The sequence below is a fragment of the Anguilla rostrata genome, chromosome 9, assembly GCF_018555375.3.
Source record: "Anguilla rostrata isolate EN2019 chromosome 9, ASM1855537v3, whole genome shotgun sequence".
In the NCBI taxonomy this organism is placed as follows: Eukaryota; Metazoa; Chordata; class Actinopteri; order Anguilliformes; family Anguillidae; genus Anguilla; species Anguilla rostrata.
The window spans coordinates 45,443,516-45,459,002 of record NC_057941.1 but is presented as its reverse complement, the minus strand read 5'-3'; the positions used below and the strand labels follow the sequence as shown (position 1 = coordinate 45,459,002).

Here is a 15,487-nt window from a genome sequence, read left to right as displayed (position 1 = left end):
GGTGAAATGTATTCAGAAATTAATTACAGACCTATGACTGAGATTGAATCTTAAGTAGTAACTGAAGCAATAAGCCTTGCAAACAAAAAATGTACAGTGGTAAAGTAAGGCAGATGAACAGTCAAGAAACGCATGTACTGTGTTAACACTACACTCACTGGGTGTGGGACATTTTACCACGGTAGGTCAATTGCTCCATCTAGTGGTACAGTCAGAATTAGACTGCCTGGCATCTATTATTTACTAAAACGCACAATATTGTTCCAGAAATGCGATGGCTAAATGTTGTGGACATTTTCATGAGAAAATGAGGTTATATGCAAGTACATCTCTCTGGACAATCAAGCTATTTAAGTGTCACATAGGCATAATCTATAATTATGAACAAATCCTAATAGCTTGTAAGATCCTAATTTCCCTTTGCATTTGTTGTCTAGGAAACCTCATCAAATATATACTAGCTTGCCAACACAGAAGTAAGATGGCAGCAAGCTAACTTAAAACAAAACCAGCCAGCTCACATGAAGTCTTCTTAAAAACTTGTACAGTCCTTCTTTTTGACCAATGAAACACAAAACCAGAATATCCCGTTAACAGGGATTCCTTAAACCAGAGCTTTCCGTGGTCTTTTGGAACCGTGATCTAGCATTGTAAATCTGTGTCAAAAACATAAGCGGTCTCAAATAATCAAAAGAGCACTGCACAGTAAAATAGGATTTAATTTAAAACCGTCTTCTTCTGGTACAAATGAGTAGTTAGTGTACAACCTCCAGATTAAAAACAAATTTAAAAAGCTCAAATTTTGTTGGCAAGACAGCAAACTAAACGGTGAATTCAGGGGGGAACAAAAAACATAATCACAGTCTAAATCATAAAAACTAGAGACATTTTGGGCTTTTCATCCCATCAGATGCATTTATATGTACACCCTTTAATGTTTTACAGGAGCACTTCACAAGAACAAGTTACAAAAATAGGCAGAGAAGCCCACGTACGTAATCCCTGGGGGGGGGGGGGGGGTTTGTACAGTGTCCGTTAATGCCATTTTCTAATTTAAGCATCGCCTCCTTGCTGTTGTTTCTTGTTCTTCTTCTTTGGTTTGGCGGGAGGCTGCGTCTTGGCCTTCTTCGCGGCCGCCTGCCCGGCCTCCTTCCCGCCGTCCTGCTCCTGCTGCTTTCTCTTCTTGTTCCTGTTCTTTTTATTCTTCTTCTTCCCCGCCTGCCCCGCCCCGGCCTCCCCGGCAGCGTGGGCCTCCCCCGGCTGCGGGGGCGCCTGCCCCGGCTCCTTCCCCTCCAGAGGCGCCTGCTTCTTGCGGTTTTTGCGCTTCTTGGTCTCCGGGAGGAAGCCTTTCTTCTTCTTCTTGGGGGCGGACTGCTGGGCCTGCTCCTCCGCAGACTTCCTGGCCTTCTCCACTTTCGGCTTGCTGTTAACACACACACAGAAATACCGTTAGAGAAGCTTAGACTGAGGGGACCGACTCTCAACCCGTACACCGAATCCTCCCCGGGTGGCCGTGGGTTCGATCCCCGCCCATTGCACTTAATGTCACGTGATCCCGTCTCTATCTGTAACTTGCTGCCTCCCCCCCGGCCCCCACCCTCTCTCTGAACAAAGTGGAAAATACATAAGGAGGGCGGACTCTTACATCCTTCTCTGAGGAGATATTTTCACTGCTTGTACGAGCGGAACTCCAGTGGTGTTAAACACTGGGGGGGTGTGGCAGTGTGATAATCTCTTCTTCTTGGCTCACGGGGACCAGTCTGCTTCATTTGTTCTTTTGCATTCTAATCTGCACTGTGCATTCATTCAGCTATGGAAATCACACCGATTTCTTTAATAATATATTGCAGCACCAGGTAAAAAATAGAACTGCAGGGGGGAGGGGAACTAACTGTGTAGCCTTTTGCCACCTTTGCTGTACCTGAGACCTGCGATAAGACGCTGTAAAAATGAACCATACTTATAGTAGTGCAGCTAGGAGGCACAGAAAGGTTTATGGATGCTCGACAGTGGAAGTGACAGAGGAGCCGCAGGCTTACAGGATGCCGAAATGCTTCATCACGCCCCAGTACGTGTCCTCCAGCTGGCCCGTCTTCCGGAACCCCTCCAGCTGGTTCATGGGGAGCAGAACCTCCTTCAGCGGCTCCAGGTTCACCGACAGCTTCTGCGTGACGCGGAGAGGACGGATACAGGAAACTTGGCACATGGCACGACGGGCAACCCAAAATAGGCAGCAGAGCAGACACTGTGGCTATGGGAACCCGATTTGTGCCAAGAGGTTTGCAGGTTTACATCCCATATTTTGGCTGTGCCATTTCATGCTTCAGCAGCTATGTACTTTATTAGCATCGCTATAGTAAACAAGCAGCCATATAAACAGATAATGTGTGCCCATAAACACACACTACTGGGCTCGACAGTGCTCCAATTTTTAAGACCATATGCTCCTGAAAATTGATGTGTGCTAACTGTAAAAATAATTTAGGAGCACATCTACATCTACTAAGTGGGATACATTACTATGCCCCTAAATTTTTAAACACAGGAGCAAATGTGCTCCTTGGACAAGGTGTTAGAGTAGAGTCCTGTACTATGTAAGCTGACTGGAACTAGAATTTTGGCTGTAAAAAAAATGTATATAAATGATTTAATATTTATAATTTAATATGAGCTTTCAGTCTGAATCGCTGTCCATATTGCAGCTCTGCTATCTCTCAGTGACAGACGAGGGCTGCTTATAGCTTTTGGTGCATCCTTTACCTGCTGCTGAATGTTCCTGACGAGGAACTGACTGAGCTCCAGGGCTTTTACCACCTTCTCATGGACCACTTTGATCTTGTAGCCAGTGATGGAGCTCAGGCTCTGAGGGATAACACAGGGAGCTTGGTCATACGTACAGGGAACGACAGTGGGTGAAGTCAAAGTTAAACTGAAGGAGTACACTGAATTTATCAACGTTCTTGAAACGTAACAATATGAAGAAAAAGTTTAGAGCATAAATCCTAGTTCAACACATTACATTACATTACAGGCATTTAGCAAACGCTCTTATCCAGAGCGGCTTAACACAACTTTTTATATTGCATTTACATTGTATCCAGTTATACAGCTGGATATATGCTGAAGCAATGCAGGTTAAGTGCCTTGCTTAAGGGTACGACGGCAGTGTCCTACCGGGGAATTGAACCTGTGACCTTCAGGTTACAAGATCAATTGTACTACACTCCACTGCCGCCTACACGGCTCGTACGCATAGACTAGTGCCCTGAAGGCACGCCATTTTAAACAAATCGGCAGCGATTCGGTCCGGTAGGTTCTCGTCATGCGTTAGCCATTTGGCGCCTACCTCCGCCAGCTGCCCAACGGTCTTCTCGCAGAGCTCCGCCCACTGGGCGTCGGTCATGAGCTGCCGCACCTCCTTCGTCTGCAGGCCCCTCAGCACGACGGCGCACGCCTGACCCTGAAAACAGACGTTTTCTACACGTCAACCGACATCTTACAGGAAGTGACACGCCGAGCTAACGGAAAACAGGAAACGCGTGAATTACTGTATCCTAGGACAGCGCAGAGATGAGAATGTAAGGCCACAAGAAATCAGAGCCCAATTACCGGTAAAAAAAAAGCCTCCTTGCTTCAGTTACTACTTAAGATTCAATCTCAGTCATAGGTCCGTAATTAATTTCTGAATACATTTCACCTGCTGTTCTGACAATTAAAATTGTGTTAATGAAGAGCAGTAGCATTGGATATGCTGCTGGGCCTAACTGTTGTTTTTATGTTGATTAGTTGCAGGTGCGGAGGTCACATTAGACAAGCGAGGCTGGGGGGGGGGGGGGGACTCACACGGTGCAGTATAAATAAAAGTAAAAACAGTTTAGGAAGAGGCTGCAAAAATATGAATATCTTATTTGACCATGCTAGCGATAGTGCAAAAAGTGCTAAGAGCAAAAAAGAACTTAGCAACAAACGTTTCAATCGAAGGATCGTCATCAGTGTAGTAAAACCAAAGACAAACACATCTGAGAAAATCTGAGCTTACCGTATGAGCTTGCATCATCCTCTGTGAGTTCAATCAGAAGTGAGTCTGACAAAATCCTGCGAACTACACAACGGCAAGACAACATGCACGCACTTGAGAAAATCTGAGCCGTACCTGTTGATGCTGCCTCACTCCCTCTGTGATGTATTCTACAGAATCACAGTTCATGAACAAATACCTTTCAGAACACTCGCGCAACCACAGAGCAGCAGGCATAAACAGAAGATATGCACTAGAGACAAAGGTCAAGGACGTTTTCTCGGTATTCAACTTTATTGAAATAATACTTGTACTTTAGAGCTTATTCGAGGATAGCATATAAGACAGCAGTGTGTTGAATATGGTTTTAGTGCCATATTTAAACAGCTTAATATGAGATTTTTCATATCCACACATAAGTACACTTGCACAGATATGCAGTTAAATATAAGAAGTTCAAAAATGATCTGTAACACACTCTTAATAGGGTTTAAGGCTCTATTTGGCACACAGCTTAATCTTGGGATCTTTATTTCAGATGACCCCTTTTAAAGACTACACGATCGGCGGGAAACACACTGAAGGAGAAAAGCGTTAAACTGACGGGGAATCTGGTGAACAGGTCGATGAACATGGCCCCCGAAAGCGCGCTCTTCCTGCGGGTCATGAAGGAGCGCAGAGCCCCCTTAAAAAGGCCGGTCACCCGCTCCACGTCCACGCCGCCCATGTCTGCCCCCTGCAAGGAGACAAAGCGCTTTCACAAATACGCACTTCACCCACATACTGACACACACACGCACACACACACACACACACAGATACAGACTGATACACACAGATGCACACAGATACACACAGACATAAGCACGCGCTCACAGATACAGACAGACACAGACCTGGGCCAGCACATTATGACCAACACTAAAGCACTCATAAATTAATAGTATAGAGCCATAAAGCCAGGCCTTTTCACAGCTTCAGGAACTGGTCTGATCTGGTTTAATGGATGATTGGGAGCAGCCCACCTGTAGTGCAGGAGATGACTCTTCCCCACCCTCCTCCTCCTTCCCAGCAGCAGCATTAGACACACTCCCCCTCAGGACTTTAACCAGGTAGAGAGACGCACTGCAAGAGGGAAGAAATGAGGGTCACTTTTAAAACAGAGGGAGGCGAGTGAAAATAAAAAAATACCAAAATGCCACCCTTCCTTTTGTGGATGCATGTATGCATGTATGTACTGTACGTGTGCATTTAAATATGCATGTACTGTTTGTGTGGATGCATATATGCCCTGTCTGTTTGTTTGTGTATGCGTGCATGCATGCATGCACTGAACGCATGCATTTAAATATGCCTGTTTGCATGGATGCATATATGCATGGAAATGCGTAAGTGATACGGTTGAGCAGCTGACCTGAAGAAGTAGAGCGAGACGGAGGAGTCGGACAGCCTCTGCGCCCGGGTCAGCACCCTCTCCAGCATGTCGTGCAGGTCCTCCTGCATGCCCGCCACGTTCTTACAGTACCGCTTGGCTCGGCACAGCTGGTTCCTGCAGGTACAGAGCGCGCCAAAACATCAAAACTGCCGGTTCCTCCACGTTACTAACCAAACCGTAGTACCAAACGAAAGAAGAACTCGGTTAATTACGCAACACTGGGGAAAACAGAGGTTTCTTTTAGCACAGTCAGAAGTTTGTGGGACTTTCTCAGGTGCGTAAAAGGTTAAATAGCGTATGACCAGGGCCTGCGAGTCAGCTCAAAGTCACGTGACCAGGCAAGGCCGGGGTCCCGCGTCCAGCCGGCGGCTCACCGGAAGATGTCGGCCGTCTTGCGGAGGAAGTCCTGCTCCTGCTGGTTGGTTTCGGAGCTCATGCCGCTCTCGATGATGCTCAGCAGGGGCTCCACGATGCCCAGGACCAGCGGGCTGTCCGACTGCTTGGACAGGAACACCTCCACCAGGTCCAGCACCTGCAGCCCAACGCAGGTCCATTTCAATTACCTTCCAGCACCGTTAGCCTAGCACTCTTATCCAGAGCAAGTTACACCGCACACATTCTTTTACAATGGATATTCCCAGAAGTAATTAATGTTAAGTGCCTTACTCAAGGCTACAATGGACAATCCCATTTGTACTAAAGCAGTAGGAAAACCAATCAAAGAAACTCTCTGGTCCCAGTTATTGTGTTCTGGGAGATGTAGGTCTGAGCAAAGTGAAGTACCTTGATCTTAAAGTCTCTGACGAGGGCCTTCTCCTTGCGAAACCTCTCCTTCTCGTCCTTCTTGGCCTGGATCCTCTTCTTCTGCTCGGCGAAGAGCGCGGAGATGCTGCCGTCCAGCTTCATCATGGTCTCGTCGTCCAGCTCGTCATCCTCGCTGTCGTCCCCCTCGGTGGCCTGAAGACGAGCAAAGTCCGTTCAGCAGGCCCTCGCAGCCGCGGTTCTCATGCTTTTGACCACATTACAGGTGGGGGGTTTGAGCCTATCCCAGCATGCAGTGGGTGAGAGGCAGGAATACACCCTGGACAGGTTGCTAATCCATCGTAGGGCCCACACACCACCCACTCACTCACACAGTCATATCTATGAGCAATTTAGAGCCTCCAGTTAGCCTACTGCATGTCTTTGGACTGTGGGAGGAAACTGGAGTACCCAGAGGAAACTCACACAAACACGAGGAGAACATGCAAACTTCAGAGTTTTTGGGATTCAAACTCAGTACCTTCTTGTTGAGGGGACAGTGCTATTCACTGCACCACCATGGACATTCTGTCCATAAATTTAATTTAAATTAATTTCCAGAACTGACTGACTGAATTGAAAAGGAACAGTCCTCTACCACAAAAGCCCTAACATATACACACCATTTGCTGTAAGATTGTTTGTGTGTTATGTATAATTCTGAACCCCAATCATAGACCATCTGTGGAAATAGTTCTAGAACAGCACGTACCAAAGCGCCCTGACCCTGCAGAACCTTCATCAGCTCCAGGCGAAAATTCTGATCCACCTCCTCTTCCTCCTCCGCATCCTCGTCCTCCTCCAAGGCTTCATCATCCTTATCATCATCCTCCTCATTGTCATCATCATCAGAGTCTTGATCTGATGACTCCATCTCCTCTTCATCCTGGAAAAACAGTAACACTTCAGAAAATGTACATCACAGGCAAAAACCGAATTGCCTGTGGTTTCACAGAAACCCTGCGACTTCACAATCGTTTACATTTATCATTATTATAAAACAATCATAAAACATTATTCTGATTCAAGCAACACTATGAACCGCAGTAAGGAGAGACAGGCACAAGGCCTGATTGAAGGTCACCTCCTCCTCCTGGTCGGCTTCTTCATCCTCTTCCCGCTGACCTCTCTTTCTTTTTTTGCCCTCGTCTTTCTCATCAGTTACCATGACAGAACTATCCTCCTCATCCTTATGAGGATCCAGAACCTGTAAAAATATAGAGTCCCAATCAGCAATCACTTCATAATAAAAGACAGTGTATTACATACAATATGGGGTACTACAAATACACAAGTAATACCAATATTCAAGTCAACAGAAGTCAACACAGTAATGAAAATAAGAGCTCAAACATGTACAGGAAAAAGGACACGGGTTATAACAGGGACACAAAGGAGGCTGAAACCATCACTGCTGGTTTTGTTTACTCAAACACAGTAATTCTACTGAAGCAGTGTTCTTGCTCTTTTTCTTTGATTTACATGCAAACTCAAGCAATGTTGCAGTTTGGGAATTCGAGAACGCAGCGAGGACGGACCCCACATCATGAGGGTAAAACACGGTGGGGTAACACGGGCACACCCCCCTCACTCACGTCCAGTATGGCGCCGAGGGCCCTCTGGGTGACGTGGGGGCAGATCCCGGCGAACACCGTGCGGCAGACCTGCCTGACGAACCGGCTGGGCTGGGACAGGAGGGAGAGCAGGATGTCCACCATCACCTCCGCCCACTGCGGCTCCGCCTCCCCCGCCTCCTCCTCCGTACCTGCGCACACAGGGAGGGGACACAGTTATACGCACACCTCTGTACCCGTCCTGCGTCAGTGATCGCATCACTTTGTGAGGGACCACAGGGTATTGCTGGTTCTGTTTTCCCCTTAAAATTAGTAGCAGCCAGTTAAGAGCCAAGAAGTCAGGTGAGTTAAATATGCAATCAGCTGCTTCAATTGATCAATTAAGTGAAAATCGGCACTTTCCCACAGCCATTCCGTGTCTTATTGAAGCAGGCTAGCGCACTAAATGGAAAACACCAACAGGCAGCCTCCATTCAGTAAACCAACCTGCTTCTTATAAAACCTTGAATTGTTTACGCAGCTATGACCTGGGAATGCCATTTCCTTCTATTTTGAAGGCTGCAGCTGTGGTCAGTCAGTATTCCTGCATTATTTCCTCCTACCTGTCGCCTTCTTCTTCTTCTTCTTGGCTTTCTTGGCCTGGGCTTTCTCTAGGCAGTTCTGCAGATCCTGCATTAGGTCCACACTCTCCTCTGCTGCCTGTGGGGGAGGAGGGGGGGAACCCAGCCTTGATGTTCAAATTGCTTACGACAGCACTGTTGCTTACAGCGATGCTTTGATCGCGTGTGTTACAGACCAGTTCTGTAACTACAGTGTGTTGTGGCTCACTGAGCCATATTGTATGTCCTATTCTTGAAGTTACTCTGGATTAGAGTGTCTGCTCACAAATGTAAATGCATATCTCAAATGTATAGTCACTTTGGATTACAGATAGAAATTTGGATTTGTTTTTTTTTGTCACGCTAAAACTCTGATGTGCACTACAAAACTGAGAAACATGTATAGAACTTTTTGGACTGTGATTTTTTCAGCTTTTAAGATTAAAATACACCCACAAATTACAGATAGTTCTATGCAGGCCTGACAGTATGAACACTTCTGGCCACACTGCTGGTACGTACCCTGAAGAGGTAAATGCCCACGAGCAGGAAGAGCTGCTGGAAGGCGGCGGTCTCTTCAGTCTGGGCCTTCTTGGCCTTCTTTTGAAGAGCCTCCACGGACGTCAACATGCTGCAAACGCACACAGCAGCTGATCAGTGACAGCCAATCGCCTGCGGAGAGAACGGCCTCGCGCAGGAAACGGAAACCAAGACCACTGACCATCACAAAGCCCGTGTGTTAAATATAAACACACAAAGACACATTCATCTACAGCAAGGATGGCACAGAGAGAGTCGGCCCTTTTTCAGATTTCATGCCAACTTCTCCGATTTATTTAATTTCACCTAATCATTCATTTTATCCGACATTCTCGATAAAGCAAAAAGCTACAACAGCAGACTATACACCCATCCTTGGTGAAGACGTTTTACTGTGGTCCGGTTTAGAAGTGAACCAGCAGCGAACAGCAGTTTAGAAACTTCCGCAAGAGTGAACCGGTTAGAAAAGAAACCAGCAGGCACATGCTGGCCGTATAGGAATGGTGAACGTGCATCAACCCTGACTAAGGCCATCCTGTAAGGCTTTCACTCCAACCCTAGCAAAGCACACTTCATTCAGCAGCTACAGATCTCCTCGAGCTGCCAATTAGCAGAGTCAGACGTGCCAGATCAGGGTTTTAATGAAACCCCCCAGGACAGCAGATCTCCAGGAACAGGCTTGGGCAGGCCTGCCCTACAGTGACCCTGGCGTACCTGTCCCAGCTCTGCTTCTGCTGGGGGGTGAACGGCTGAGCGCACTGCACGTGTTTGGCCTGCTTCAGCAGGACGTCCGCGTACTGGACCAGGCGGTAGATCCACAGCGTCCCGTCGGCCATCGCGCCCTGGGCCCGCTTCTCGGTTTGGGCCGGCGCCTCTGGGGCGTCGCCCTGCACGGGGCGGTGGTTTAGGTGCTGAAGGAGCCTGTGGGACAGAAAAGAAAACATTTTAAATATCCCCCCCAACTGTTTACAGTTCAAGAGCACTTAATGTATTCAAATAGTACTACATGGTGGATGACATCTCACCCAAAGAAGGAGTTGGCTATGACCGAGCGGGTCTTCTCATCCACGGGTACCGACGGGATGGTCTCGGTCTCCGGGATGTCAGGGGTGGACTTTTTGGCGACAAAAAAGGTGTGGAAGAAAACGAATCTGGGGAGGAACGCGAGATGAGGAATAAGTGGCAGGGTACAGGCAAGACAGGAGAAAATTCTACGCTGTAAACAAAAAACAAAGGATACACAAGAGAGGTTGATCCATACTACAATCCAGGGAAAACTGCTGGTTGGCCATCGAGACATGTAATCACACACATCCAGCATCAGTCAGTCAGATCCCCCACCCCGTGTGTATCTGGCAGCACAGTGGGGGAGCGAGGCTCTCACCTGGCCACCTCCATCACCAGGTCCTCGTCCTTCTTCACCTGCTGGTTCTCCACGATGGAGGTGAGGCGCGGAATGATCCATCTGCGCAGCCGGAACACGCGGTGCTCGTTCCTGCAGGGAACCCGCACGTCACGCCTCAACACCGGGACAAATCTCCCCCCCCCCCGCCTCAACACCGAGGCAAATCTCACCCCCCCCCCATACCCACAGCCTCCCCTCAGACCACTTTCATCAGCTATCTGCACATTTGCAGATGCAAGTCAAGTCAAAACACACATTACTACACTTTTATAGTCACTTATACCATTATATCAATGTCCTTATTTGTACATTCATTTACCTTTATAATTGTATCTGCACTTTGAACACATTAACATAAATAAACTATTATTATTAGCATTATTATTATTAGCAACTACCTTTGGCTGTACTCGGATCAGATCACAGCCTTGGTTAAAATAATTATTTGAAATACTTTAGCTCTTTATACACCAGAAATATGCATTGACAAAACATCTATGTTCACTAATATGGAGAACAAGATTATTCTTTCACACAAACATACACTTTGCTTAATTTGCATAATTCTCTGAAAGTTCTTAGGAGGATCTTCCAGAGCATGTTTCCAAAGTTAACCTGCATTTAAGCCAGTTTTTAATAGCAATTCAGATGCGCACTTGACCCAGGTCCAGCCCGGATACTCACTGGACTCCGGCCTCCTGGTTCTCCTGCTGCCGGCGGGTGCTGAAGTCCAGGCAGGACTCCAGCTGCGGGTGGGAGAACATGCCCTTCAGCCAGTCCACGTAGCTCCGCAGCACCGCCGGCTGCAGGTACTGCACCACCCTCCAGAAGCTGGGCACCACCGGGTAGCCCTGGTTGGTGAGCTTGGTGAAGCCCAGCGTCACGGCCAGCTGCCTCTCGGGGTCCGAGCAGCCCTGCAGGAAGTCCCCGACGTAGGTCTCCATCTCCGGGGCGAATTTGAAGCGATCGGGGAGCTGCGGGAGAGCACCACGCAAGGCGTAAGTCAGACTAGCACCTCTTCCTTTTTTTAAAATTATTTCAACCTCCCTCTCTCCTCTTTTGAAAATAGAAATTTCTCTCCCTCTCACCTCCTTTCTCTCTCCCTCTCTCACTCTCTTTCTCCTCCCCTCCCTCTCTCATGCTCTCACTCTCTCCCACCCTCTCTCTCTCTCTATACTGGTCTATGCTCATGCTCATGCTGGAATAGAGGTATATGAGAGAGATCTGCCGCATCCCCAGGGGCACCGGGGAGAACGACAGAGGTTTACCTGAGCGGAGACCACGTGTTCCCCATAATGCCTCATCACCTCTCCGGAGAGCACCTGCTGCAGCTGAGGGAGGGAGAGCAGAGGCAGGGCGCTGCCCAGGAGCCTGTAGCACATGAAGCTGGGCACGAGAGAGAAAGAGGAGAGTCAACACAATTACCCACAAAGGAACTAGCGCACAATCTCAACTAAACACGGCACTTCAATTAGCGGGTGTTAGCGGGAGTGCATCTACGCCATTTCACTCATTCTTTCTGTTTGTCAAAATGTATGGCTGCCATTTTGAAGGCAAAAAGCAAAAGGTGGAGGTGCATGGCAAGGCTGCGCCCACTGCCTGCCGCTCTCACTTGTTGGGTCCCGACTGTTCGGTCAGCAGCCCGTTGACCACGGCCTCCCTCCAGAAGAGCTCGAAGCTGTCCTCCTTCAGGGCCACCTGCAGCAGGTCCAGCGCCACGGCCGGGAGCAAGCGGTCCTTCTTCACAGAGCGACCGGCCATCTTTAACACCTCGACCAGCCTGTGAAACGCAGGCGACGGAGGTTACAGAGCACACGCCGGGAACGTCAAGCAAAATCACACCCAAATGCTCACGGCTGCGGACTGTAAATGCGTATGCCAAAACTCTTAACGTGGTCCCACCATCCCATTACATAGGATCCCTCAATAGGTGTGCAAGACCTTACTTTGGGGGTGTTGTCTGGGGTAAAAACTCTCACTTTGGGATGTTATCTAGGGGGCAGACCCTTACTTTGGGACGTTCTCTTGGGTGACGACAGTGGCGCTCCCCAGGAGCTTCTTCAGCTTCTTGGGCTTGAGAACGCCGGGGAATCTCTGCATGGCCACCAGGAGGAGCTGCAGCTGCTCCGGGGTGCTGAAGGCCGCCGACAGATCGCTCTGCAGAGCCCCCAGCAGCGCCTCCTCAAACACCTCCTCCGTAGTCTGTGTGTGACACGTACGACATTACATTACATTATTAAAGGCATTTAGCAGACGCTCGTATCCAGAGCAACTTACATTGTATCCAATTATACAGCTGGAGCAATGCAGGTTAAGTACCTTGCTCAAGGGTACAATGGCAGTGTCCTACCGGGGAATCGAACCTGCGACCAATTCCTTAGCCATTATGCTACACTGCCGCACGACACCCGTTTCACCAGAACGTCGGACCCGAGTTCAGACAACGACTAATATATTACCATAGGAACAGCAGGGCCTGTATTCATGAAGCATTTTGGAGTGGCACTGCTAATCCAGGAACTTCCCCTTTCTCTGTCCTAATCTAAAGATCTAAAAAACAATAACGATCCTAGATCACCTCTCCTACTCAAGTATTATCCTCCAGTATATACTCCAGAATACTCCTACTCCAGGAACTCCAGGCTAATGAGTATATGCCCTTATTTAGATATCAACACAAAACTTAATTAAGATTTCTTTATTTTTTAACCCATCCACAGTGAAGATTATACAGGTTAGAAACGCATCCCAACCCGGCCTTCTCTTTGTGATTAAACAGGCTAAACAGGCGGCTCTCACCTCAGACAAGATGTCCACCATGGTCTTCCTGGGCAGGTCCTTCAGGTGCTCCCTGTATTGGGCCAGGCTCTGCAGGAGCTGAACGCACTCCAGCAGGACCGGGGGCTCCTGTCAGAGACAGAGGAACACCGGTAGAACACATATTTCGGAAAAACGCACTACCGAGCAGAGAGAACAGGAATTCACCCGGAAGGGATGCTTACCTTTGAGAGTCGCCCCGACTGGGATAGGGCCAGCACGCCAAAAAAGTTCCCAAACGCCGCATTTCTGATTAGTTTCTGTTGAGTTCATCAGAAAGGAATTTATTAAAGGGAAAGGAAAAAACACTTAAGTGTGACACGGCTGCCTGATTACTACACACTGTCACAATAAGGAGGTATAGCTCAGCATCTTTAATGTGGAGTGTCCATTATTTATTGCAGTGCTTATTCAGAACAGGCGAAGTTTCAATTAAAGCCTCTGGTCGTTTTCAAAGACAGATACGCAAACTCATTCTTGCTTTGTACAGCCGTGTCACAGCCTGTCCACTAGCAAGAGAAAGTTTGCATTTGCAAACATTGACAATTAGGGCAATAAACCAACAGAAGAAAATACATCCTTTAAACATTATTCTGACAATAATTTTACAAAGTCAAATAGAACTGGATGAAGCAGAATTACTGACAATTACAGACACCATTTCTTAAACTGCCATTCTTAGCTTGTGCTTTTTCACTTTTGAAAATTATTCTCTTACCTTCTTCACTTTCTGCAGGTCGTGTTTTTCCTTGATATATCCCAGTGTCGACTGCAGCTGGATGTCTTCAAACACACTTAAGACCTACAGCCCAATATATGTTTAAAGAATTATAAGCCAAAAACTATTGAACAGCCCCAATAGTTCACCCCAGTCGAATTCAGTTTATTTAGTAACATGGTAAGGTTAAACCTTGAAAACAAAGGAGTGTCCTGTGATTGAAATATACTATGGTTTCTTGAGTCTGAACCCATTCACAAGCAGGTATTGTCTTGAACACCACAACAAGCTATAACATTCATAACTGAAATGGATCAGCAGTGTCAAATATTACATAAATATTATAAGACAATGAGCTACGTTATAACGGTCTCTCCATTATAATGATCTCGTGCAAGGAGAAACTGAAAAAGAACAGACAGACCTGTGCAAGGGCCAAGCTGAAGCCTGGACGAGCCGCCTCTCGAGTGTGGGAGAGACCGTCCACCAACCTCTTCAGAGTGTACGTCCGCTCATCCGACTGGACCACCACATTACGCATAAACAAGAATGGGGTTTAAGGGCTTAGTTAGTTAGGTGCCAAAGCTACAACACACAATTCAACGGGGTGCATATCAAGCAGGTGTCATTAATCTGTAGCTAACGGTTATAACCATCTGAACCGGAGTAACATTGACATCATCCGCTAATCTTTCTGGTACATTTCGTGGCCACACACTGCACATGTACATTACATATTCAGACCATTTGGGCAAGGTGATGTTGAAAGCTTGTTATCTACCAAAGAGAACACCAAAGAGAACACAGCCCTCTCTAGACACCAGGCTGCAAACGAAAATTGGTGATAAATGGCGATTACGATTGACATTTCTCCAATCCCGATGACACATGCTCATTCGCATACATGCATGTAACTGTAGCCGATAATATCTTAAGTATATGTAATTATAAGTATGACAGTACTTAGTATGTAATATTGCTAATCAACTAACGTGTACCCCAGTCTCATACAGATAGCAATGCTTGCTACAGTAGAGAGCACAATCAACACGTGGCGATATACAGTAAATACTGCGTTTATAAAGCGGACAAGAAGACTAACTCTTTATTTCTTAACAGTTTAGGAAAACCATTCTGCCCGTCTCTCATAACATAAGAGTGTGATGGCTGTCTATACAAGCTACATAAGTTCACGAAACAGTTTTAGCTGCCAAGGTTGGTAAAGATGCACCGCTTCCCTACCTTTTCGCTCTTTTTCAAATACTGAATGAGATTTTCGATTGCTTTCAGTCGTATCTCTTGTTCGGGTTTTGCGATATCCCAGAAGAAATCGAGGAATTCTCTGTTCTGTTTAAGAATCCCCTTGGCATCTGTGACTTTTGGCCGAAGTGGTTCCTTTTCAATCTCCCCCATGTCTGCATGCGTCGCAGTGGCCATGCCATGTGAGTGTTGAACACTACCGCAACATGACCCGGCTTTTCCGGGGCAAACGGAACTTCGTTCCCTCGGTCCAGAAAGAGAATGCACGTGACGTAAGGTTGCTATAAAACGGCAGTAAACTACTGGTGAACGCTAATGCA

The 15,487-nt window shown here is 47.2% G+C and overlaps 1 protein-coding gene across 2 annotated transcripts; it reads right to left on the bottom strand.

The window, feature by feature from the left end:
* Positions 1 to 699: 699 nt before the first annotated feature.
* On the bottom strand, positions 700 to 15,421 carry mybbp1a (MYB binding protein (P160) 1a). Of its 2 annotated transcripts, XM_064352408.1 has the most exons (27): positions 15,150 to 15,418; positions 14,332 to 14,427; positions 13,908 to 13,991; positions 13,375 to 13,449; positions 13,172 to 13,279; positions 12,384 to 12,574; positions 11,985 to 12,152; positions 11,641 to 11,758; positions 11,057 to 11,346; positions 10,352 to 10,462; positions 9,993 to 10,118; positions 9,682 to 9,888; positions 8,950 to 9,058; positions 8,431 to 8,527; positions 7,850 to 8,019; positions 7,339 to 7,461; positions 6,967 to 7,140; positions 6,237 to 6,410; positions 5,828 to 5,985; positions 5,433 to 5,567; positions 5,044 to 5,143; positions 4,612 to 4,754; positions 4,154 to 4,217; positions 3,347 to 3,460; positions 2,761 to 2,862; positions 2,040 to 2,164; positions 700 to 1,423 (listed from the first exon to the last, which is right to left on the bottom strand). In XM_064352408.1, exons 1-27 carry the CDS (start codon positions 15,342 to 15,344, stop codon positions 1,054 to 1,056), a joined length of 3,927 nt encoding a protein of 1,308 aa, XP_064208478.1. In that variant the 5' UTR covers positions 15,345 to 15,418; the 3' UTR covers positions 700 to 1,053. The 2 variants fall into 2 exon arrangements, with proteins under 2 accessions (XP_064208478.1, XP_064208477.1); XM_064352407.1 differs by lacking the exons at positions 700 to 1,423; positions 2,040 to 2,164; positions 2,761 to 2,862; positions 3,347 to 3,460; positions 4,154 to 4,217 and having other exon boundaries at positions 4,533 to 4,754; positions 6,967 to 7,142; positions 7,344 to 7,461; positions 15,150 to 15,421.
* Between the last annotated feature and the right edge of the window lie 66 nt (positions 15,422 to 15,487).